Source organism: Jaculus jaculus, chromosome 9 (assembly GCF_020740685.1).
Source record: "Jaculus jaculus isolate mJacJac1 chromosome 9, mJacJac1.mat.Y.cur, whole genome shotgun sequence".
Lineage (NCBI taxonomy): Eukaryota > Metazoa > Chordata > Mammalia > Rodentia > Dipodidae > Jaculus > Jaculus jaculus.
This window is the reverse complement of record NC_059110.1, coordinates 101165224-101191530: the sequence shown is the minus strand read 5'-3', so window position 1 is coordinate 101191530 and position 26307 is coordinate 101165224. Positions and strand designations below refer to the sequence as shown.

The 26307-nt window shown below is 42.2% G+C and overlaps 1 protein-coding gene across 1 annotated transcript in view; it reads left to right on the top strand.

Annotated features, from left to right (window-relative positions):
* The window catches only part of Ankfn1 (ankyrin repeat and fibronectin type III domain containing 1), a 176182-nt gene that overhangs the window by 128239 nt on the left and 21636 nt on the right, over nucleotides 1-26307 (top strand). The window contains exons 13-16 of the mRNA XM_045159868.1: nucleotides 7720-7886; nucleotides 10767-10917; nucleotides 12527-12695; nucleotides 22519-22685. Coding sequence (XP_045015803.1) covers nucleotides 7720-7886; nucleotides 10767-10917; nucleotides 12527-12695; nucleotides 22519-22685 — 654 coding nt within the window. The remainder of the gene's footprint in view (nucleotides 1-7719; nucleotides 7887-10766; nucleotides 10918-12526; nucleotides 12696-22518; nucleotides 22686-26307) is intronic.

The following is a 26307-nucleotide window of genomic DNA, read 5'->3' as shown; positions in this document are numbered from 1 at the left end:
GACAAATGTCTTAACCACTGAGCCATCTCCCCAGCCCAGTACACTTCTTTTGACACCTATCCTGGGTTGCTCCCCCTATTCCACCATACTGTTTTTATGTACTCTCCTTTTCTTCTTTGCCTCCTTTCTTTAGAAGATGTATCAGGGAAACAGGTGAAGATATTTTTCTTCCTGTGGTACTTTGAATCACATGTCCCCCATAAACTCCCATGTTTTGAAGACTTGGTCCCCAGCAGGTGGCAACTTGGGAGGTGGAGACTTGCTGGACAAGGTCTTTTGGTTGAAGTGGACTTAGGGATGTTATAGCCCAGTTCTGCCTTGCCAGAGCTCAACTCACTCTCTTGCTGATTCCTGCCAGCTGTGGTGGCAAATTTCTGATGTCCAGCCTCTGCTCATGCCAGGCTTTCCCCTTCTGTCATGAAGCTTCCCCTCAAGACCATAAGCCAGAATACACTCTTTCTCCCATCATCTGCTTGTGGTCAGGTGTTTTGTCCCAGAAACTCAAAGGTGACTGCAATACTTCCCATCATGTTTCCTTTTTCTTCTCTGGACATCACTTGTGTCCTCTAGGGGTCCAGTATCTTCTTACACCCCATGAGCTTAGGATCTCTTGCCTCTTCTGATCTTTCTGCTTTTGTACTTGCACATTCCCTTTTGTGGCCTGAAGCAGAATCTCAGGCTAGTATCAAAAAGGAATCAGGGACAGAGAGATTGCTCAGTGGTTAAGGTGCTTGCCCACAAAGCCTAACAACCTGAGTTTGATTCCCCAGTACCCACATAAAGCCAGATACTCAAAGTGGCACATGAACCTGACTACGTTTGCAATGGCTAGAGGCCCTGGTGTGCCCATTCTCGGCCCATTTTTTCTGTCTCTCTTCTACCTCTCTCTGCTTGCAAGTAGATAAATAAAAATATATTTTTTTAAAACGGAATCACGGGTTGGAGAGATAGCTTACCAGAAGTTAAGGTGCTTGCCTGTGAAGCCCAAGAACCCAGGTTCAACTTCCCAGAGCCCACATGAGGCAGATGCACAAAGGTGACGCAAGCACGCAAGGCTGCACATGTGCACAAGATGGCACACTTGTCTGGAGTTCAATTTCAGTGGCTAGAGGTCCTGACACGCCAATTCTCTTTCTCTCTCTCTCTCTCTCTGTCCCACTCACTTTCTTGCTCTCTCCTTCTCTCGCATAAAAAGGCCAGTCTGTTGGAGTTGCACAAGAAAAAAGAAAGAAAGAAATCATAAGTAATAGTGGAAATGAGTTAAGAGGGATGAACTTAAAAAATAACAACTGAGTTCACCAATGTTCTTTCAGGCATTATTCATAATCACCAAAGAATAGAACATAATCTCACTTTGTAGTAATGAAGGGGTAGATAAAATGGAGTATGGCCATACAGTAGAATACTATCCAGTCATAAATATGAATGGACATGAGCTATGTTATTGCATGGATGAGCCTTGAAAACATCACATCAGGTGAAAGAAGCCAGACACAAAATACCACAGAGTATGGTTCCATTCATGGGGTGCATCCATAATAGGCAAAACCAGTGAGACAGACGTTGATTGGTGGTGCTAGGAGAAGGGGCGGAAAGGATGGAAAAGGACAGGTGATAAATGGGCCGCTTCTTTCTGGAGCAGTAAAAGTGGCCTGGATATTACACAATGGTGATAATTAAACAACCTTACAATACAATAGACACCACTGAGTTAGTGGAGTCTAGGAACTCCGCTAGCCTGGAGAGTTCTTCCACTTAAGGCGAGCAGCCCCTAGTCAGACCCAGCTAATTCCAGTGAAAGAATAGAGTCCCATTGTTGAAATAGTTTCCACTTTTTAAATATAAGTTGGAATTCCAGAGTTTAGTGTAAAATTTCTTTATTTGCCAAAGCCATAAAACAATTCAAAAAATTTCAGTTCTTCCTGGTCTATGTAGTCCTGGATCCATGGAGACCACCAGCTACCATTTTGTGTGACCCCTGCCATCCTTCATAACCAGCAAGATTAAAGTCTGGCACTTATGGAAAAAGCAGACCCTCGCTGTTCATTCAGCAAGCCCTCAGGAGAGCTGATGGGTGAAGAGAGGCTGGAGAGATCCTCCCAGATATTCCCCAGCAAGACCCAGACTCTGCCACCTCTGGTCCTTTCATTTCATATTTAATAAACATTTTTTTCAACATTAACTAGGTGCCAGGCTCTCTTTTAGGCGCTATAGGAAAATCCAATGAATAAGTCAAGGTCCTTGCTCAAGGAGTTCAGTCAAGGGAGGGAGACAGGCTTATAAACAAATCAAGGTAATACAAGGCAGAATTAAACCAGCGCCTGATAGCAGTACAAGCAGTGTACTATAGGAGCACACACAAAGCAGCTATTAATTCTGCCTGGAAGTATCAGGGAAGGCATTGCAGAAGAGGTGGCATTTGGCTGAGCCATAAGGGTAAGGTAAGTTTATCAGGTGGAGATTGAGAGCCAGAGAAGGGAGGGAGGAGGAATGAAATGAGAGAGGGCATCATAAAGAAAGGAAACAGGAGCTGAAAGGGTGGCCCTCACACCTCCCTTCAGTTTACATGGACCTTACACAGCCTCTACATGTATTTTATGAAGCAGGGGTAGAGAAAGTGGCTTATATTTCTCTCACACACACTGGAAAGTAAGTCCCATGATGGGAAATAAAATCATGTCATGTTCATCTTGTTGTTATCAGTAACCTAGCATAATGCCTGGTGGGTAAGTAAGTACATGACCAGTGAAAGTTGGTATAATGATTGACAGCATGAACTAACAGAAAATAAAAAATAAAGAAAGAAAGAGAGAGAGAGAGGAAACTGGCTTGCTGAAGCATGCCCACATTTCCAACTACTCCAGAGGCTGAGGCAAGAGGACTCCAAGTTCAAGGCCTTAATGGGTTACAGTGAGTTCAAAGCCATCTGATGCAACTTAATGAGACCTTGTCTCAAAAGTAAAAAAAGAGAGAGAGAGAGCTGCAAATGGAACTTAGCAGTAGAGTTCTTGCCTATCATGTGGCAGCCTGAAGTTCAATCCCAATTACCTCAAAAACATAAAAAGAGCAAGTGTGCGTGCAAGTGGAAGGAGATAGCAATTCCTCCTGTCTGGAGATGGGACACAAAAGGGTTGTGATGGATGGGAAGTGAAGGAAAGCCAAAGCCAGAGATGCAAGTTAAAGGTGAAATCAGGTCCTAGACAGATGTCCAGGCATTGCAGTTGGTTCTAGAAAGCCTTTGGGGTGTGCTATTAGATTATGTGAATGAGATGGCTCCTTTCTTTTCCCATGCATTTTTTTAGGCTCCAAAAACATTCTGACTAATGAAGGATAAATGGCTATGTAAAGACATGAAAATACATAGTAGATGCTCAGTAATAGTCTTTTAAAAAATTGAATGAAAGAGTGAATTACTCCATCTCAGGGCCCTGTTGGTTTACGCATAACCACGGTATGTTCCCAGCTCGTGTTCTATTTGCGGTCAGTGCTGACCCCCACGTTTGTCTCCTACACCCTTACCCATCCTATATTTGTACTCTGATTTGAGTCTTTATAAGCACATTTTCTTATTACATTTCAACCCTAATTATGATAGGCTTATTTTTCCAACGTACTGGGTCATTCATAGCTTTATTACTATTTTCCAGAAAATCCAAACCACACCAAATCTGGGACCCACAAATTAGATACACGCATTTTTTTTTTTATTTGCTTTGTCCGGGATGTCAATAAATGAGCTGAGCACACTGTCCCCAGCACCAGTCCCTCCTGGGCTATCATTCAATCTGTCTGCCAGTCCCACACCAGCCTCATTATCCACAAATCTGTTTGGTAAGGTAACAGGGTCAAGAGTCGGCTTCTTGCCGGGTTATCTTATGAAATGGATGACACTGGAGATTCTCTCTGTTTGTGAATCCTATTTGATGGTGATTAGGAGTTAAAGCTGTCTCTGTGATTTTCTGGGTGACTGTGGGTTGATTGCTTCGTTACTCTTCTTCATTTCTCCCAATGATCAGTAAGTTAGAGGTGCTTAATTACTAGGGTTACCCTATGTTCCTCCATTTCTGTTACAAAGACAGGAATATTTGTCTAATCTCTTTGGACTTCAGTTCTTCACGATGTCTCAAAAATAATGACCTGTGGGGCTATAACCACATCTGCTTATACCCTTATGTGCCTGTCATCAAGCTCTGCTGATTTAAATACTTCTATTTTTTCTTCCCACATTAACCATTTCTCTCCTTTGCATAACTTGCTCATGTCCTAAAAAGTACACTATTTTGAATGAACTTCTTCTGGTCAACTATTTACTATGATCTTCTCTGAAGAGCCATGATAGAAGTATTAATAAGTTGAGTCTAACCGAATCCTATATTAGTAATCTTTATTACTTGATCATAAAGATGATCTTTTTCCTTCTGGTATTTTGTTTTGTTTTGTCCAATATTGCTTAATCGTTTTTAGATCTGCTTTTCTGGGCATGGTGAGTTATCTTCCTCACAACTTGGACCATTCTTAACTTGCCTGTCTTCTGCTGTTAAAACATTCTGTTTTAGAGTTCTAGTCTGATTTCCACACTGCATCCTGATGTGTACACAAAACAGGACTGGATAAGAAAGGCATAAGTCAATCAAAATGCAGCCTTGCCATGAATCTCAGTCTCGTTCAAGAAGAGAACAGAGGGGTCAGTGTCACTCAATAGCACAGAGCCTACCTAGCATGCATGAGGCTCTGGGTTTGACCTCCAACACTGCAAAGAAGAGAAATGCAGAAAAGATGGAAAATTCTTCCACTATATACTTCCATTACAAAATGGATGCCACTATACTGTGATAGTGTCCACTCATCTGTCTTTCTAAACTTTCACAGAGGAGAAACTATGTCATGTTTACCCCAAATCTCAATGTTCCCCACAGTGTCTAGCACCTCACAGAAATCCAGTGTGTGTTTGATGAATGACAGGGTAATCAGTGTGTGCCAGATACTGCCAATGGCTGATGGCAGGACTTCATTCCATCAGAGTGAAAAGGTCTAGGAAGGTCCTGTCCCTTCCTCCTCCATAAAGATCTCTATACTATCTCAGATGTTCCTTTCTTATTTCTTGCCTTCCCAATATCTATACAGTTAGATCCCTTTACTTCACTCTGCTGAAAATTACCTATCCGTTTTTTTTTCTTTATTCTTTATGTACATACTCAGTGTGTAAACAGCACATGTTGGTACCATCCTTTACTTCATCCCTGACCCCACCAAAGGAACTCTACTCACTGGGGATGCCAGTTATCTCCATGGGGATTGCGGGTCATGCATTGTGGGGGTAGCCACCAGTTATGGGGGAAAGGCAATGTCTCTGTGCATAATGTCCCAACTTGTGGCTCTAATAATCTTTCCAACCACTCTTTTGCAAATTTCCCTGAGCCATGTTGGTTTTGTTTTAGGTCTATTTTAGTATGAGGTCTTGGGAGCCTCTGTATCTCTGGATATCTGGTTTTGCAGGAGTTGAGTGTTCTCTGTGTCTATCTCCTCCACCCTTGTGCTGATACCAGGTTCACCAAAAAAGCAGCATCCTTGCTCATTTCCCCAGTTACTCTATGGTTTTAGCTGGGGCCCTGGTGAAGTGTAACAGGCTGATTCTCCCCTCAGGTTCTGCATCCTTGATTAATAATAGTTTTAATTGCAAAAATATTATTGGGTACATAGTAATATTTTGCTATATGTATACCATGTAAAATATTAAATCAAACTTAGCATAGCTGTCATCTCATTTACTTATCATTTTTTGGTGATGATATTTGAAATTTACGCTTAGTTATTTTACCTTTTCTCAAAACTGTGGTATATAGGAAACCTGTCACTATACTCAGTTACCTGACTCATCACTTCTATTTCCCAAACCCTACTACATAAGTTAGTAAATCAGTTTACTAATATGGGAACAAAAAAGAGAGAATGCCTGTTTTCTAATTATTATCTGGGTCCCTGAAGTTGTACAGGGATGCAAAAAGCCATCACTCAAAATGCTCATTAGATAAATAATGACATGTAAACAAAATTCCATTCAAACATTCATTGTGCCTCACTTGGTGAGCAAGCTACACAGTATGAACAACTTCATTCAATCTCAGCAGCCTCTGGGACATTTTTGATGTGGCCATGCAATGTAAATTCAGTGCAACCCCATGAAAAAAATTTAAATTTTTTTTTTTTAGAAAAAAAGTTCAGGACCTGGAGATATGTTTCAGTGGATAAAGTGCTTACCGCTCAAGCCAGAGTACCCAGGTTTAATCCCCAAACACCATATAAAAAGCTGGAAGCCATGAGAGCTTCTGTGATCTCCACACTCTGACACTGACAGTGAGATGTCCCCATAAGCACAGCAAAGACAACAGCACAGCGAGAATGCAGGGAAAGAAACTCTGCCTAAAGTGAGGCAGAAAGACAAGGGCCGACCATAAAGTTGCCCCTTGACCTGCACATGTGTACACACATACCTGCACTCACACACAAACATGTACATAAACACAAACATACATGTGCAAAAGTACTCACAAAATACTTTGTTGTTGCTGTTGTTCATTTTTATTTATTTGAGAGCAACAGACAGAGAGAGAAAGAGGCAGATAGACAGAGAGGCAGAGAGAGAATGGGCGCGCCAGGGCCTCCAGCCACTGTAAAAGAACTCCAGACGCGTGCGCCCCCTTGTGCATCTGGCTAACGTGGGTCCTGGGGAACCGAGGTCCTTAGGCTTCACAGGCAAGCGCTTAACCACTAAGCCATCTCTCCAGCCCCAAAATAAATATTTTTTTTTAAAACTATTTTGTGAAGCTGATTAAGATGAAGGCCTTGGCTCTAAGTCAAAGACAATGACAACTGATGATCTAGAAATACAGAGCAGCTGGATGAAGAGCATGAAATGAACAAGATCTTTGTAGGTCATTGCTTGAAACCAACATTTTAAAAGTTTCCAGGGAAAAAAACACAAAGTCTTCAAATACTTTTACACAAATTATTTTCTTCATGATTACACAGTGAGAGTCAAATATGAGAAGTGTCATCAGCTATCATACAGTGTAGTCTAAGAAATTAAGCCACAGAGAAAAATCAATGCTTGATTCATTCTTTATTCTTAGAACTAGTGTATAACTACAAATACAACTTAAATGTTAGTGATTTAAAAAATTAAAGAAATCTCTTGGGTTACTCTTTTTAAATCTTTAAGATAAAGAATCAAGCCTTTAAAAAAATGTGATTCTATTTTAAATGGCTTCCTTTAAAATAGCATTTTCCAATTATCCTGAAATTAGGAGACTTCTTGTGTTTTGTCAGCTTTTAGACAGGCAAATGTTTGTTTTCTTCCAGCTAAACCATAAGCCCTCTGAGAAGAGAAATTATGAATTCTATCTTTCTTTATTATCTGCCTCCACTAGCAGCAGGCTATTCCCAATCACAACCCACAAACCTACCCTTGGCACAGAAATCTGAGGAAAATAAATGTGCAAAATATATATTAAAGACTGAGTCCCTGACATGGAGGGGAATTCTCCTGAAGGTATAACTAGCCTGCAACCCCAAACACTTCCCCACCATTCATGGTGGCACCTGAGGTTTCTCACCTCCTCAGTTACAGCTCTTTGCATTCAAAGCAGGTCTGCCTTAGAGAAGAAAGGGGTTGGAGAACAGTGGGCCAGGTGACTGATTTCCTTTTGTCTCACCCTGCAGGACATTCTCTCCTACCACAAAAGGAGTCATCAGCGGCTGTCTCCTGGATTGTATCTAGGTTACCTTAAGCTATGTAGCTCTGTGGACCAAATCAAAGTTCTCGTCACACAAAAGTTGCCCAACATTCTCTGCCATGTGAAGATCCGTGAAAATAATAACATTTCCAAGTAAGTGGTTGCTTGAGAGTCAGGATTTTCCTTTTCTCTGATAAAACAATGGTTCAAGTGACTGGGGTTTGATGGGCCCCAAAGAAAGTGAAGTGTTATGTACCAATGTAATTTTTTCTAGGGAGGTGTCCCTCCCACAGTACTGGGGAACTTTGATCTTAGCACTAGGTAAAGAGGGAACTGGCACTGGTCTGTTGAGAGGAACACGCCCACCAAAAGGAGATGCTATCTCTTTACCATCTCCTCAGCTTAACAAATAGATGGCCTTTGCTTTCCACATTGCTATTCCTGGTATCATAGCCATGTTCTTTTTGCTTTTTGTTTTACCTAACACCTAGGAAAATGGGATCTGAGAAAGCTACTAATTCTCCTTGTGTTTAAAAGAGCCCCGACCCATCCGGGCCTTCAGTGTCCTTACTTTGTACTCTCTGGCCCAAAGACCTTATACGTTCACACATGCTGATGGTTCTCTAGGGAAGAAAAGAAGGAGCGAAGCCTGAAGTGCTGGAAACATGCTCTATGGTCTGGCATTTGGTGAATTACTCTGTTAGTTTTGGGAGAGTTGCCCAATCTTGGTAATCTGGCTCAACTTTACAACTAACCTTAATAACAGGTCTCAGAAAGTCTACTATAATAAACTGAATTGTGCTCAACCTGAAAATAAAGAAGGAATATATCATGAAAGAAAAAAGTCCTCAGGTTTCTTTAAAGAATGCAAACTACACCCTCACATGCTTGGTCCACCAATGGATTTGCTTTAACCAAAACAAACAAACATGGTCAATTAAGATTTGGTCTCTAATGTGGCAGACTTTATTAACTATCATGTCTCCGAAGGCCTTTTTGGATGACAGTGGAGGCAATGGTGATGGAGATGGTGGTAGCAGGCATCTCTGTAAGAATTCACTGGCCACCATTCCTTGCACTTATCAACTGCACCTGGACTCTAAGTCTGCCATCTGATGGTTATTTGGACAATCACCATTTGTTATCTTCTGAGTTCCTCCCAAAAGGCTCCATGTATGCTTGGTTCCTTCATGAGTTGGCTTGGCAGTGGTCTTTCTCATCCATGACTCTATTTGTGTTAAAGGGTTAGACCCTATGTTTCAGTGGTAATACCAACACATTGCACTTGCCAAGTACCCAAGGTTCATTTGTTTGTTTGTTTATTTATTTAAGGGGGAGAGAGAAAGAAAGGGTATGCCAGGGTCCCCAGCCACTGCCAATGAATTCTGGATACATGTGTCACCTTGTGCACCTGGCTTATATGGGTAATGGAGACTGAAACCTGGGTCCCTAGGATTTGCAGGCAAGTACCTTAACCACTAAGCCAGTTCTCCAGCCCCCAAGACTTAATTGTACAAAAGACAGCAACAGCCTATGTTCTGTAAGTTTCATCACTCTCTCTCAATGTCATAGGCAAAATTGACTGGATAGTGGTAGCACTATTCTTACTAGTGATGGAGTTTTTAATTGGATTACAGATCCCATTTTAGCAACGGGGCCTTTAGGTTTTGTGCATACCTATGCTAGTCACAAATCTCTCCTTCAGTTATGGATTGGTAATGAGAAAAAAGACATTTTTCCCACACAGGTTCTCAAGGATTTTGATGATTTGTGAGGCCAAAAGTATGCCCAGATTGCAATAGGACTTAATTTTGATTTTTTTCCCCCTCTTATTGGAACAAATGATAGATTTTTCCATACTCTTGTCCAGTGTGAGGCCTGAAATGAAACAGATATCTTAAAAGCAGAAACTTTTCTCAGACAGTAAAGAGAGAATATTTGGGTTGGTTGATTGATTTGTTTGTCTGTTTTGTTTTGTTATGTTGAGATTTTTTTTTTCTTAATAAACAGCTCACACCACAATTAACTTGGTTTTCTAACCCAAGGGACTGGCGCCCGGGCTGCTGTGACCATTTGGGCAGAACCTTTAGTTTTCATGGGATGGAATCCCTGTCCCCACTAGACAGGAAGCCTTTCCTTCCCTCCTCTCCCACCCCCACTCCCCACCCCAGCCCCAACCTGCTCCCAAGAGCACATTGCTGCTTCCTGCAGAGGTAAAGGGAGACACTGGGCCAGATGAATGTGTATAAAGACGTGTGCTCAAATACCTGTGGAAACAATGCTGCCCAAGGGCCATTCACCTTGGTCTTTTCAAGCTCGTTTCGAAGGGCAGCATTTGGGGGACGAGCCACATGGGCTTTCCTCCCACCACCATTCTTTGCCCTTCCCTCCTGCGTGACATTTGGAAAAGTTCATTAGGAAGGACCATGGAGCATGCAGAGTGGAGTCACAGATGACTGGTCAGGGAGGAGGGTGGAAGCAGTGATGTGTGTCTACTGGTTCCTTTTATTGGAATTGTCTGGTGTTCCTGTTTGTGATTCTCTTCAAGTTCTGGGAGGGGAAAGAAACCAAAATAGTCCCCACAATTACAACAGGCCAGGGCTGAACTGTGCTGTGTGGTTTGTAGCCTGGGCTGGATCAGAGTCCTGTGGTTACCCAAAAGCAGAATTAACCAGCAGATGCCCCTGTGGTAACATGTAGGACCTTAGAACTTCCTGAAGATGCACTGGGACCGGAAAATGAGGAGAGGCGGGATTATGACAAATACTGGAAGCTTCAAACACTGATTCACACAAACCACACCTATTGTTCTGAGGCAAGAGTAGGTACACAGGTAAACAACGCTACAATTAGAAACAGCCCATTTCAAACATCTAGGTAGCAAAAAAATAAGCATGTTTCATGAACTGCATTGCATCTTCACCACCAAGAATTTGTTATCCAGGCTACCCAGGACATATACAACTAAGAAAGTTCTCAGCTATATTCTGAACTTTTGTTGTATTTCTAATTTTAACTTGACTCAACATACAGAGAGGAATGGGAATGGATCCAAAAGCTTTCTGGCTTGGACTCTATGGAAAGTGTGGATCATACTTCTGACTGCCCCATGCAATTGTTCTTCGACGAGCTCCAGATGGCGGTGAAAGCTCTCCTTAAGCAGATCAATATACCTCTGCACCAGGTACCAGACCTTACCACTTTTATCTTCTTTTATGGCTCATGGAAACTGAGTCGCTTCATAAAACTTATTTGAGGGGCATACGTGTGTATGTGTGTGAGAGAGAGAGAGAGAGTGTGTGTGTGTGTGTGTGTGCATGTAGATAAGTATATATATATTTATTTTCATGTATTTAAATACCAATCTGCATGCACGTACACATTCTGAATTTAATACCTCCAAACACACCCTGGCCCACTTCTGCTCCTTCTCTCCTGCTCCTCCCTATCAGAGTCCTCTAAATTTTCCAGACTTCTCTCTAGAGTGTGATGGGTTCAAACAAACAAGCAAGCATCCTCTATCCTACCCTGAAAGACTCCCGAGTCTCAGGCTCAGGACAGCATGAAGCAACAAGCACACACATCCAGAGATGCACACATACAGGTGCACACTCTCAGATGTGCAACTGACTGACTCAGGAACACAAGATAATCATGGAATCTCCAACAATGCGTTACAAGCCTATTTCATGCTAGCTTTTCACCAACAGATGATTTATTGACAAAATTATCTAAATTAAAATGTGTACTTCTATCCTCTATAAGTAAACAACTTCAAAGTAAATTGTTGGCATAGAAGATACTCATAAAAATTGGTTAGGTCCTATCGAATAGCTTAACATGGCATAGCATCCAGCTGAATCCTAGGAATTTTTGGCTGGTTGGCTGATTTTTGTTTCATTTACTTTTGTTTTGCCTTTGTTCATCATTTTTGCCCCTCTCCTTAAAACACCACACCCTCACCCCGCCACACACAAAACCAAGTATAGCCTGTATTGAGTGGGAAGACCATTAACAAGAGTGATCTGCTCTTTCAATAAGAAAAGAAATCACAGAGAGATGCATGGCAAATGAGAAGTTCCAAAGTGTCTTCTACCTGGCTACTGCTCTGCATTGGAGTCTATACACCCCAACCAGTCGAAACTAGTCAACACCGCTGAAGGCTAAACTGCAAGAAAAGCTAAAGACTCTAGGAGAGTCAAGGGATTATTCTAGGGGTAGCCCTGTACTCACGAGGAGGAAAAAAATACCAGCTCTACTCGTGACAGTAGATACTATTAAAGGGTTTCTTGGACTTAGCAGGTTTGAAGGGGCTCATATTTCATTGGTGACTCTCAGGCTACATATACATGTTGGGAGAAGGCTGCTTAACTGCCTACCAGTACATACAACATTTTTTTTGTACTTGTAAAATTTTCTCAGTCCTTGGCCAGAAACTACATTTTTCCCCCTTAACCGACTTAAATTGAAACTAGTGGATTTTTAATTCAATCCATTTTTGTTGCTTCATGTAATTATATTCATCATTTTGAAAAGCCCACAGAATGCAATCATTTTCTGCTTTTGTAAGAAGCATAAATGTTGTTTTCAGAGTTTATGTGGAACATTACTGCCTTAAATCTTGATTTTATATAGCATTATTAAATGGGCTGAACCCTAATATTTATGTTGTATAAAAATTCCAAGCTTGAAGTCGTGTAATTTTGTTAGATGTTTTATGCCAGTTCGGTGTTGTTTATGTAAGTGCCATGTTGTAACTCTCCTGTTTTTCCTCCGCGCGTGTCCCTCTGCAGGCAAGGAACTTCCGCCTCTACACACAGGAGGTGTTGGAAATGGGTCACAATGTGTCCTTTCTTCTCCTGCTCCCTGCCTCAGACGACGTCTGTACAGCCCCAGGACAGAATAATCCTTACACCCCACACTCAGGGTTTCTTAACCTCCCTCTTCAGATGTTTGAACTCGGTATAGTAGCTTGTTTCACCTAGAAATATTAACCCAGCCTCCTTATAATAAAATCACAAAGTTATATCTGTTCCCCCTTGTCCCAGTGGAGGGTCAATAAATCACATGATGGCTTTGGCAACAACCCTTCCTAGAACTGTGTACAAGTCTGAGGAAAAGCAAAGCTCCAAGACTATGTGTCTGAGCAATAATTACTGGAACCTAGCTAAGGCCCAATGGAGAGGAAGGAGTTCTAAAGCTGAAATTCCAGTTATCAGGCTGGCCATTCTGTCTTCCTTATACCTTCTTAAAATGTAAATACAAGGATGTTGTTTTCAAGAAAAGCACCATTACTCCTCTCTCCAGCCCTTACCATTAGCTGGGGGGAGAAAATGAAATTTCAACGTAGAGCTTGTATCACTTTAGAGAAACAAAAATGAAGTCTATAATAAGTGCAGATTTATTAATAGACTAGTATTGAATATTTTTGAAATATCTGGGACTATGTGAGAAATGGACTGGGTCTCCGAGTGGCAGTGCTGTGATTTTCAGGTGGGGCTCTGAATGGTGGCAGATCTTGTCCTGACTTTCAGAGAGCACAGCCCAGCTCCGGCCATCTCTAGTTCTGAAGAGACCTCTGCTGCCTGCTGCTGAGACTGTGCGCAGGGAGGCCTTGTCTCCTTTCAGGTGCGTCATCTTCTACCAGACCAGTAAGAGGCAATTAGCAAGGGCTCCCTCCAGCCAAGTGAACAGTACAGTTCGTGGAAGGCTGGGTGAGTGGAAAGGAGACAGCCTCTCTTTGGATTGCTCCCTAGCCACTAGACTTAGAAACTGAGACAGGACCACTGCCTGGTGTCTCGTTTTGAGACTTACACATCCGAATCTGAGTACATCCCTGCAGGATAAACTGCTTAAGCACCTCAGTTCCTCTTGTTCCAAGCAGTGGACAGCAACTTTCATTTTTCAAAGGAGGGAGACTTCTTAAAAGAAACTGAAATCAAACCTGTAGACTGGAGCTTGAGAATTACCGGCCCCCTATTGTATGACACTGGCAATCACTTAACTTTCCTACACCTTTTCTATGGCACGTGGTTAATTATATTGGCCATGTCACTCCCAAAGGGGCTAGATGTGAATGCGACCATTTAATGAGTTTCCTAGCCAGAGAACATCATTAGTCCAAGATATAACAGTATTGCTATTTATTATAAAATATAGTTTGGGGCAAGAATTTCACTTCAAGTCAGTGAATATCTATTGGGTCTAATATTCAGACTGAGAGATGAGTAAGCGTAGGCCCTGCCCTCAGGGACTGTTAGGAGCAAAGCAAAAGTACAAATTATTATAAAATGAGCTATAACATGTCATTAATCTTAAGTATTCTGAGATTGAAAAAAATATCAGATATGTGCTTCTAGCACATTTTGTCAAAGAAAGTCTTCATGAAGGAGACTATATTTGATGTAGGTATTAAAGGATAGACAGGATATTAATAAACATGGATTATAAAGCAAAGCTTTCTTAGCCAGGTGTGGTGGTGCACGCCTTTAATCCCAGGACTCGGGAGGCAGAGATAGGTGTATCAGTGTGAGTTCAAGTCCACTCTGAGACTACACAGTTAATTCCAGATCAGCCTGGGCCAGAGTGAGACCCTTCCTGGGAAAACAAAAACAAACAAACAAAAAAAAAGCTTTCTTATCAGAAGAAGGAAAATGAGCAAAGATGGAAGAACAAAATAATCAGAGTCAAGAGAAAAAAAGTGGGCCATTTTGGCTAAATCAGACAAATGTGAGGAAATGGGAAAATATAAAACTACCCAGGCAGGAGGGGCCATATCCCCTCCTGAGAGCCAGGCTGGGGAATATTTACGGTACATTGAAAGGAAAGGTCAAGACTGCAGGGATCATCACAGTCCAGAGGTAGGGGTAGGAACCCCAGAGAAGGAACAAATAGGAACATGAGAAACACCGGTGTAATCAACAAGGGTCAGCAACTGCTTAGATGAGGAAAGAAGTCTGGGGAATGCCTCTGTGGTTTTCAATCTCAAGTACTACACGAGTATCACTGCCTTCACCAAGAGCAAAATTCTCAGAGACGAAAACATGCCTTGGGGAAGAGTTTGAATAGGTTGAGTCTGAAGGTGCTATGTCAACATCAAAGTGGACCTGACATGTTAGCAACAAATATGCAGCATGGGAAACTGTATACTAAACACAGGAAGTTAGCCAGTGTCTGCTAGTGATGGCTGAAGGCATGGTTTCCCTGGGAGAGATAACAGAGAAATGAACTAAGATAAAACACTTCTCTGGAGGGCTAAGCAGTGTTTCCTTCTGTGTACACTGCTAGTTCTCTACTTCTTTGATTACAGGCAAAAAAAAGTCATGAAATGAAATTCATGTCCCCATGCTTCAGTGACATTGGTAGAATAATCAATGATTTGGGATCAATCGTAATAAAATACGACTCCTGAGGCCCTGGTGGTCAAGGGCCCTATCCTATCTGTCCTGTGAGACTTACATACTCCTCTCAGGCAGCCAGAAATAAGTACATAAATACAAAACTAGAAATGTGGTTAGCAGAATAATATAGTAGAATCCAACAGCATCTGCCTCTTGGATCTATCTCACCTCTTCTTACTTCTAAAAGCAAATATATGACCATAGATGCTATCCTTCATCTATGAAAACAGTCCATAGATCAGAGCCTGAGTCTCACAGTTCCTGACTTTATGAAGTTTCTTTCTAGAGTAAGACAAACTTTCTACCTCTTTTGGTCTTCCCTGGTTGCTATATCATGGATGACCCAACTGATTAATCAGAATGATGTTTTGGCATGGTTCCATTGATGCATCAAATTCTATCAGGGTATTTTTAGGGACCGTGAAAAACTGTTGGGGGTGGCTGGAGAGGAATATACTATCTAGTAAAATGTTTACTGTTTCTGCAATACCAACTGCAATTGTGAAAATATTACTTGGTCTTAGCAAGCAGCATGGCAATGTTTTAGGGGGTGGGGTGCAGAGAGGAAGAAGAGAGATGACAATTTCTACCTTATTACCAAGCAATCAGAGTTTCTCCAGAGGCAGCCTATCATGGCTATTTCCTCCATTGGGCATCAACCCATAAAGAAACTACTAACAGCTAATATAGGAACTTTTAAGTAAGACTTGCTATAGTGGACCTATATTCCTCTTAAAAAAAAGATGTTAAGGTGTGTGTGTGTGTGTGTGTGTGTGTTTTCGGGGGAAGATTTTGTATCCTCAATGAGTGTGTGGAGGTCAGAGGACAACTTTGGGGTGTCAGTCTTTACCTTACACCTTGTTTGAGGCAGGGTCTCTCTTGTTTGCCACTGCAAAAGCCATACTAGGTGGCCCACCAGCTTTAGGAATCTTCTGACTATGCCTGTAAGTACAGTAAGATTGCAGATGCATGGTCTACTTGCATCCAGCATTACATGGGTTCTGCGGGTGCAAATTCCCATCATCCGGCTTGTACAGAAAGCACTTTTAACCACTGATTATCTCTCTATCCCAGAATTTTTTTTAAGTAGGGCCTTCTAGTCTTCATAAGTAGTTCTGAAATAAATGTTTGAGATACCCTAAGCATTTCAGAAAGGAGAGAATGTTTTTGGAAATTCAGTCAGAACTCAGAAAAAAAAAAAGCTTTAATAACAACATGGGAATTCTAATGAAACTTGAAAAGGTGTGAATTATGGGAATATGTAAATTATAATAGAATAAAGAGTTGCACTATATTTCAGTTTGACTTGTGTAAGTCATCTTCTACTCCATGAAAGAATTTGAGATTTGGCAACCTAGCCATGTTCCCACCAGTGGCCTAAGTGGATCATAAATAACTGGCTGACTAGCCACGGAAAACTCCATCTGTGCCTACTCCAGCACTAAGCAGATGTGGTGAGGGCGAAATGATACAGAAGATTAGCCTCCTGTTCCCGGGAGTCAAGACCACTGGGGCACGCCCACAGGGCACTCCTACACAGGACTGCTGGGGGCACTGAGGGAGAACGACCTAGATGAGGATCTTGGGGACTCTGGACAAGCAGGGTTGAGCGGAGGCAAAGAGGCAGTTTCACCAAAGACCTATTTCTCTGTCCATAGCCTCAGAGCTGACACTCCACTATCCCTTGGGTAGAAATAGGATAGGGCCCTCTACGGCAATAAAGCATGTGTCAGGAGGCCCATAAGCGTCACATGTAGACCGTCGGCAGAAGGAAAGGAAAAGCAGCATCATGAGCCCCTAGACACACCATCCAATGACGTGGCCTCGAGGTTCTGCTGAACCTTCACTCAGGTCACCTTGCCCTGATCCTGCAGGCAGTCACAGTGAACATCAGGGCTACAATGAGAAAAGATGATTTTTATTGATTTCCTTGGCTCCCTGGTTCTTGCTAATTGGACTGAAAGGACAGAAAACTGGAGAATTTTTAAAAACATAGTTTGAGACCCAGTATGTGTCTTATGTTTCTGTGCTTGGCCGTAAATCTATACACAACAAACATGTGCTGACCCTCCACTGTAGAGCAGGCAGGTGCTGTCCTGGGTGGACTTACTGACACTCAAACACTCTACCCACCAAAATCTCCGAGTCTGGGAGGCTCAGGCATCTCTACCAGTAGTCCTAAACAATGAAAGCCCTACTATAAAATACAGGCTATTGAATTTAAGAAAGATGCCCAAATCTTTTTTTTAAATATTTTTTGTTCATTTTTTTATTTATTTATTTGAGAGTGACAGACAGAGAGAAAGACAGATAGAGGGAGAGAGAGAGAATGGGCGAGCCAGGGCTTCCAGCCACTGCAAACGAACTCCAGACGCGTGCGCCCCCTTGTGCATCTGGCTAACGTGGGACCTAGGGAACTGAGCCGTGAACCGGGGTCCGTAGGCTTCACAGGCAAGCGCTTAACTGCTAAGCCATCTCTCCAGCCCCCAAATCTTTTTTATAGAGGTAATATTTTAGCTGGATCATGAAGAATAAAAAAAAATTTGAAAATGAAAAACAAGGCAAAACCAGGGAGGAATATTATTTTAAGTGGAGGAAATGGCAAGCACAAAGAGAGAAAGTACTGCCCAGTTAAATTCACCCTTAGCAGCTCATTGTGACTGATCCTTCATAGCTCTAAGGAAGTTCAAAGTTAGAGGTCATACTGGGGAAATGGGTCAGTGGGTAAAGCACTTGCTGCCCAAGCATGAGGCCCTAAGTTCAAATACCAGGTACCTATGTAAAGCAGACCTGTAGCTAACATCTGTAATCTAAGGGCTTTACTGCAAAATGGGAGGTGAAGATAGGAGAATGCCAGGATGCTCACAGGCTGGTTATCCTGGCACACTCAGCAGTGAACAATAAGAGACCCTGCCTCAAGAAAAAAAAAGGTGGAAAGCAAGGAGCACCACCTCAGGCTGTTCTCTGACCCCCACACATGAGCACGCACATGCACGCACACAGACACACACACACAAACAAAAGTTAAACAAGTCAAAAAACCATGAAGGGTAAATGTCATCTCATCCAAGAAATGAGACTTTATCCTATAGACAGTGAAGAGTGATGAAAAGATTTGAAGACACGATAGTCTTACTGGATTTCAGCAGCTCTGAGGAGGGTGCATGGAAGAAAAACAAGGTTTAGAGCTAAAACTAGAGATGATGAGACAATTAAGAGACTTCCCCCCGGGCCAGGTAGTCAAGGATAAGAACTCAAGGCAAGGCAGTCACAACGGAGGTATAATGGAGAAGGCAGAAGCAGGAGGATTTAAGAGTCAGCATTGGTGAAGCCTAGTGATTGATCTGACACAGCTGAAAAGCAAGATGGAGGAGACAGAGAGTCTGACCAGGGTGCAGAGATGGATGGAGCCGCCATCTACCCAAACAGGAAACATGAGGGAAGGAATGGGTTTGGGGGAGGGGAGGACAGTGAGTTCTGTTTGATAAATGATGAGTTTTGAGGTGCCTGTGGGACGCCTGGGCAACAAGCCTAATGGAATCCAGGCCACAGGCTTGTGGGAAATGGCATGGTATCAGCCTTCCTTCCCAACGCCCGTTTCTCATGGTTTAGGATGCCACCCCTGTGTTCTAAATGTCACTCACTACCAGGAATCAAGAGATGTACCTTGGACCCAAGTGCTTTCTAACCCCTTGAAAAGAATAGCAGCTCTAAACTGGTCCTAGGATTTGATGCCTCCGCTTCCACACATCCCCACCTCCTGCAGATAGACTAAGCAACTGGGGAGTTGAAGATTCTTAGAATATTTTAATCCAAATCCTGTGCTAACATTCTAACCATTACATTTATTTTAGTATGTGGCATGTGCTATATGTGATGCTGGGTACGTTATGTACACTGCATTATTTAATCTTGGGCAGGCCTTATTCCCTCTGTTTTAGGGAAACATTGGGTCCCTAGAGGTCACCTGCCACATCACACAAATGGCAAATAGCACAGCTATGATCAAAACCTGGACCTGTCTATTATCAAGCCCATGAGCTTCCCACTCTACTATGCTGTCAATTTTTATGCCAACTGCGTTTTATTTTTTGAATATTGTTATTTATTTATTAGAGAGTATAGGCACTGCAAAGGAACTCCAGACACATGCACCACTTTGTGCAACTGCTTCCACATGGGTACTGGGGAATCGAACCCAGGCCAGCAGGCTTTGCAATCAAGTCCTTCAGCTGCTGATCTACCTCCTCAACCCAACTGTATTTTAACATCACTAACATATAGAAAAAAGTGGAGAGAAACACCATCACAGATATTCTTAGTTTGTATGTTACTAACAAATCATGTGGTCTGATAATGACATTATTGTGATCTTAGAGCACTTTATCTATAAAATGCATATGATTTGCATTTTTAAAAAATGAGATGCTTCCGGTCTATCCTTCCCTCCCAGTGATTGCTACCAAATGTGTCATTGATAAACCACAAAAGACTATGTTAAAGGAACATTTGTTAAAGTGACATTTAAGGCTCTGCATAGAAACCACTAGAGTGGGAAAAGGGTTACAGTTGAGACTTCCTCATAACTCACTTGTGGTGAGTGCATGGATGGTGTGGGTGCAGGAGACCACCCACTGATCCACAGCTTCTACCACAAGATACAAGAGAAAGCTGTGAACACCCGGTCCTTTAAGAATTCAGATGGGACCGATAGTGTTTCTCTTAAAGGAATTATTCAGTTTCTCTCCATAGTCAATTTTCCCCTTCATACTTTAGAACTTCATTTTACAACCTGGTTTGGAAAGGCGGCTGTGAGACACTTCACTCTCCAGCCAAATGAGGACATCTGTCAAGCACTAACAGATTATAATCCCTCCTTCAAAGATATAAAGACATATTCAAGGAGCTACAAGAGTCAAGAGTAAGTGACAACAACCTAATGGTGACTCCTGATTGGTGCTTCCAGCAAATATCACAGATGTAAAATATACCTTTCAAAACACATAACAACAAGTGAGGATACCAGGAAATAAGAGTCCTTAAGGCCAGGGTCTGCCCACTTCAGACCAGTGCAAGCATTTTCTTTACTCACTCAGTCAATCATATAAAATGAAAAACCATGATGTTCTAGGTTTCGAATAAATAAAAATTAATAGCAGACATGGTTCCTTTCTTCAAAGAAATCAGTCTAATACCCATGTTGTCAAGTACACCATAATGAGAGAACAAGATAAGGTCTGCATACGATCAAAAAGGTGTGCCCTAGGAGGAAGACACAGTTCTTCCTGGAAGGAAGGAGATTTCAGTGCAAAGTACATGGAGAGGATATTTCAGCAGACTCCAGTATTAGAAGAAAGAGAGCTGAAGGTGTTGAAATAAACAGGCGTATGAGAGGAGAAAGGCATGCTGAAAGGCATGGAAATATAAGAGATATGTAATCAGTTGGGTTTGGTCAAAGCTTAAGTCAGGATTGAGGATAGTTGTATAATGCCCAAGATTACTGAAGATGTACATTCAAATCCTAGACTAAAAGAAGCTATCCATATGGGAGAACATATCTGGATTTTTGTCCTAAAATCAAGATGGATCTCTATAGAGTTTTAAGCAAGGAAATTACACGAGAATTCTATTGTTTGGAGAAAACCCAAGCATTTGTGATTCACTGATCTGGTACAAGACATCAGCTCTTCTTTGAGCCAGGCAAGGAAGTGCTGATGAATAGGAAAGATAGGAAGGAAGATCTGACACCAGAGAGGAAAACCCAGTCCAAGTCTGAGACTACTGGATTGAGAAGCACCTCTGTGAAGTGGGGCCCAGCGGGAGAGAGGATAAAGCACTGAAGCCCTTCACTCTACTCTTCCCTTCTTCCTTGATAACCCCCCCCACACACACACACACACACTCACCTATGGCTTCTCCGAAGAGGAAATCAGGGAGCACACAGGTGGTGGTGGGATAGGAACTGGAAGATGCATAGGAATATGTCAATATGCAGAGGTGCAGGCTTCCTCACTGAGCTGTAGAGATGACCAGACATTCCACATGGAGGCATGGTGGTTCACCTCCCTTAAATGGCCAGGTCCAGGTTGTGTAGGAAGACCTGCACACGATTGTACGTTCTTTCTAAACATCCTTGCCCATGAGGCCAGAACCAAAATGTTCCAACAGACATGTGGAGTTCCAGTGGTCCTGTTTCTAAATCATGAAATTCGCAAGCTAAAGACTGATATGTACAAAATAAATAGGGATTCTAGACAGTGAGACCCCAAGTCCAGTGATGGGCCAAGAGCAATCCGGAACTACACTGGTCTCCACCAGGATGAGCCCTCGTTGTACTGGAATCCAAATCTATGGCAATGATCAAAGCTGGCTAGAGGGAACTGCCTCCCTCATGCTATTTGCCCTAGGCTCAATCCTACATTGCTCTGCCCCTACAGGAAATGGTCCAATGATGTACACACAGGTTAGACTATCTCCTATGGCCTCTGTCTCTTTATCTCCTGAGAAGGGAAGGTCAAATCTACTGAAGACAAAAATGGTCTGTCCAAGAATCTATGCCCATCATCCTCCTACAGTTGTTGAGGAGGGGAAAGGTAGGAGGATTCAGAGTCAATCATAATAGGTCCTTAGGGGAGTTTCCAGCTAGACAAAAGATAGCCCAAGCAAAGCATGTCTTATACCTTCTGGGGAGAGTAAGCAAGACATATAGCAAGAAAGCAGACAGGAAAACCAAACCTAGGTTTCAAATTGTTAGTTGGCCTTTTTTTTTTCTTGAAAGTAATAAGCAATTTTATTTTCCCAGTTGTGTGTACGTGTATGTATGTATGCATATATATATATATATATACACACACACACACATATATACCTGTACACATACACACACATATAGATAGTATATACATATGTGTATATATGAATATGCATGAATACATTATGAAAATGGTATGAGATAATTTCATCACTGTGTAAATATTATAGACTATATGACACAAAATTAGGTGGTGATGATGTTACTAGACATATAGTCTTACTGACCACCACAATATTTACAGACACCACTGACTAAAACATTGTTGTGTGGCACATGGCTATATATGAAAAAAGCTCCAACTTAAGGAGAAAGTCCACCTAAGCTGCAGCTTGAGCCAACTCCCCTTCCCTATACCTTACCAGGAGTTGGTAAACCTACAAGGGAATACTGTCTGGCTAAACCAGACAACTGGCCCCTTAAGAGCACATTTATAATTTATTTATGGTGTAATATTTTCCACTGATAGGATTAATAAATCAAGTTCCCATTCAACTGGCTTTCTCTGCTGTATGGATCCCTCTATTTTGATACCAGATCTTAACATGTTTTCTTTCGCTTGTCTATTTTCCAGTTCATTTTTGCAGCTACAGAGAGAAATTTATTGGTCTGTATTGCCGCCTTTCTGCTGTCATGGAGCTGGACTCTCTGAATACCCAACAGTCCCTGCGGGAAGCAATCTCAGACAGCGAGGTTGCAGCTGCTAAGCAAAGACACCAGCAAGTTTTAGACTTCATGCAGGTACAGTGTGTCTCCTCTTGGTAAGGGAAGGCAGGGAAGCAGAAGGAGTGAGAAGTGAGCAAAGGAGAGGGCAGCAGTGGGGCAGGTTCTTCCTGTTGATCTGCTAGAACGTGGAGCTCAAAGGCTCTGAACTTTCAAACAAAGGCTTAAAAATGACTGTTGGATAAATCATACTATTCCTAAGAACTGAAGCAGCCCCATGGTAGGGTATAATGGCTTTCTCCATGAAAGTAGTAACCACACAGTAATACTCACCTAGTAGCCCAAAGCTAATCCCAACAGAGAGAAAAAATTGTCTTAATGTACTCAGTATCTCAAAGAAAAAGAAAAAGGATCCACCAGTTTATGTCCACCCAAATCCAACCAAACAGTTCATGCAGAGATGACAGTTTAGTATGTAGCTATTGATGTAAGAAAATGTATTCCCTGCCAGACACAGTGGCACATGCTTGAAATGACAGCACTGAAAATGCTGAATGAAGCAAGAGGATCCACAAGTTCCAGGCCAGCCTGGGCTACAAACTGAAACCTTGCCTCAAAAATTCTGTAGGGGATGGAGAAATGGCTTAGCAGTTAAGTACTTGCTCCATTCCGCAGGACCCATGTTAGGCAGATGCACAAGGGGGAGCACGCATCTGGAGTTCATTTGCAGTGGCTGGAGGCCCTGGCACGCCCATTCTTTCTCTCTCTCTCTCTCTCTATCTGCCTTTCTCTCTGTATCTGTTGCTCTCAAATAAATAAATTAAAAATGAACAACAATTTTTTTTAATTATCTAAGTTAACAAAAGGGAAAGAAAGAAAGAGAGAGAGGGAGAGAGGGAGGGAGGGAGGGAGGGAGGGAGGGAGGGAGGGAGGGAGGGAGGGAGGGAAGGAGGGAGGGAGGGAGGGAGGGAGGGAGGAAGGAAGGGAAGAAAATGTGCTCTTGGTCTATGGTCTTGTCCAAGAAGGCTTATGATGAACACTTCCAGTCTTATAATGAATTTGGATCTGACCCAGAGTTTAAAATCCTTTAAGATGAGCAAGAAATATCTGCAAATATTATTTGTAAAATGTGTTAGGTGATAAAGAAGAAATATCAAAATAGAACAGGAGATTTGAAAAAAAGGTTAGTGTTAGCACAACAAAGTAAACATTTATCTTTACTTGGGGGTATCAGAAAAGTTGCCATGAAAGATGTTCTTGTTGATATCTGAGCTGAGCCTTAGCTGAGGTTAGACTACAATAAACAGAAATAGAAGGCAGAATATTCACAGAGAAAATAAAAACAGATAAGACAGAGAGAGCAGAAAAATGGGATTTGGGGAATGACAAGTGCAGAGTTAGTTGGGGCATAAATTGAGTGGTGGATGGTAGTGAGAAATTGGGCAAGATTAAAAGACAACAATAAAGGCTGGTCATGGTGGCACACGCCTTTAATCCCAGCACTCAGGATGCTCAGGTAGGAGGATCGCCATGAGTTTGAGGCCAGCCTGAGGCTACATAGTGAATTCCAGGTCAGTCTGGGCTACAGCAAAACCCTACCTCAGGATAAAAATAAAAAGACAGCAAATAAAGAAGATCATATGGACTTCATTAAACACCACTGTAAGGAATATGCACTTAATGCTGTAGGCAATAGAGAGCCAGTCTAAATTCTGGAGAAAGGAACAGTTTTTCACAGCTCTATTTAAGATGGATTCAAGCAGGAAGAATATTCCTCTCTGATGTATTTCTGTGGCCATACTGTTGTTTATTGCAAGCATTCATTCTGATTGGTCCTAGTCACCAAATAATTTGCATCACTCTCCTGGATTTAGTGGGAAGAATCAAAGTAGGGAAAGGAGATAAGAAGCTCTGGCTTCTGATAATGAGAATGTAAGATGAGGAAATGCTGTGAACTTTGGACCCAATAAACCTAAGTTCCAAGCCATGTTTAAAAACAAGGACGATAATAACAGTACTGCAGCTCAGTGTTCCTGAAAGAATGCATGCGGAGCACTCAGCACAGTGCCTGGCAGGTGACAACTGCACAATAAATTGTGTATTCATTCATTCATCCATACATTCCTTAATAAGAAGGAAAAGGCCAGTGTGATACATAACTGTGATCCCAGCACCTGGGAGATAAGAGGCAGGAGGATTGGTAGTTCAATGTCATCTTCAACTCCATAGTGAGTTCGAGGTCAGCCTGTCTCAAAAAAAAAGGAAGTACAAACTCTTTGAAACATAAACATATGAAGAATGAAGCTTTTGAAAACATCAGGAAGAAAGTACTACATCGTGGTATTATCCTACTTGTAGACATGGTATCTTAGTGACCTGTCAGGTCAAATAAGGAACTCTCAAGAAGTTACCTTCTCTCTTCACCTAAGAATACAGTATTTAAAAATTTAAATATTTACTCCATTTCTTTCATTTCCAGTAAAGAAGAAATGTACATGGTTGGAAAGGAAAAGACAGAATATGGGAAGAGAAAGTGAACATGGAAGATTTCAACTTATGAGCCCAGTATAAGGGACAATGGAGCACATTAGAAGTAATAATGAAGCCAGGTGTGAAAGCTCACACTTGTAATCCCAGCGCTAGAGGGGCTGAGGCAGGAGGATTGAGAGTTGGAAGCTAATCTGGGCTATATTAGAGAGCTCAAGGCTAGTCTGAGCAATGTAGAGATGGTGATTCAACAATAGTAACCGATCAAAAGTCAAAGAGAGCATATTTTAGTTCTGGGTAGTGGAGTAGACAATGTCTCATTTGGCTTGGAAGAGGAGCATATCTCCCCCCCCCCCCGACATAAAGTGTGAGAATTGGACTAGATGACTTCTTAGGTCCTAGACAGCTCTCACATTTTATGACCAACAACAGAACTCTTTCAAAGAAACGCTTCACTAACCCTTGTGCCTCAGGCTGTGCTTCTACCTTGTTCCACTTAAGCCATCCTGGGTCTCAGTCATCCAACTAGGACTGTGCATTCAGTCCACAGTGGTCTTGAGCCCCTCCCAGAGCCCCTGGCTCCATTCTCGCTTCCTGACCGCTACCCCATGCTCTTCTCTGATGCACTCATGAGGCCTAAGGCTCCACTGCCTTTTTCTCTTTACTTCTGATCATGCCTCTAAGTGGTCTGGATCAAAGTGGGCCAGGCCAGGAATTTTTCAAAGTTCTCTGTCTGCTCTGGAATCCCAGAGCCGGTAACTTGAGAGCCCCTCTACATACTCTCCTTCTAGCCAGCCAAGTACACATAGCCTTGGATAATAGCCAGTTCCCAAAGGATTTGAAAAATAACTTCTTGAGCAGGGCAATTCTAAAACCACCTACTTGCGTCTATGGCCTTCAGTGCAGTACCCTGATGCCTCCAACATGGGTCACTGCACTGCCTAGAGATAACTCAGCATTATCTCTCCCCTTATCTGTGTTAGTCTCTATCCATCCATCTATCTATCTATCATCTATCTGTGTCTATCTATCTATCTATATTTTTTCACACACACACACATATATGTATATATATGTATGTATGTATTATGAAAACCAGCTGCAGCCATTCACTCACTGGTGTTCACAGCTCAGCCCACTACACACCATAACCTGCAGGGACCACTGGCAGTTGCACTGACATCTAAGACAGTGTTGAAGTCACTACAGAAAC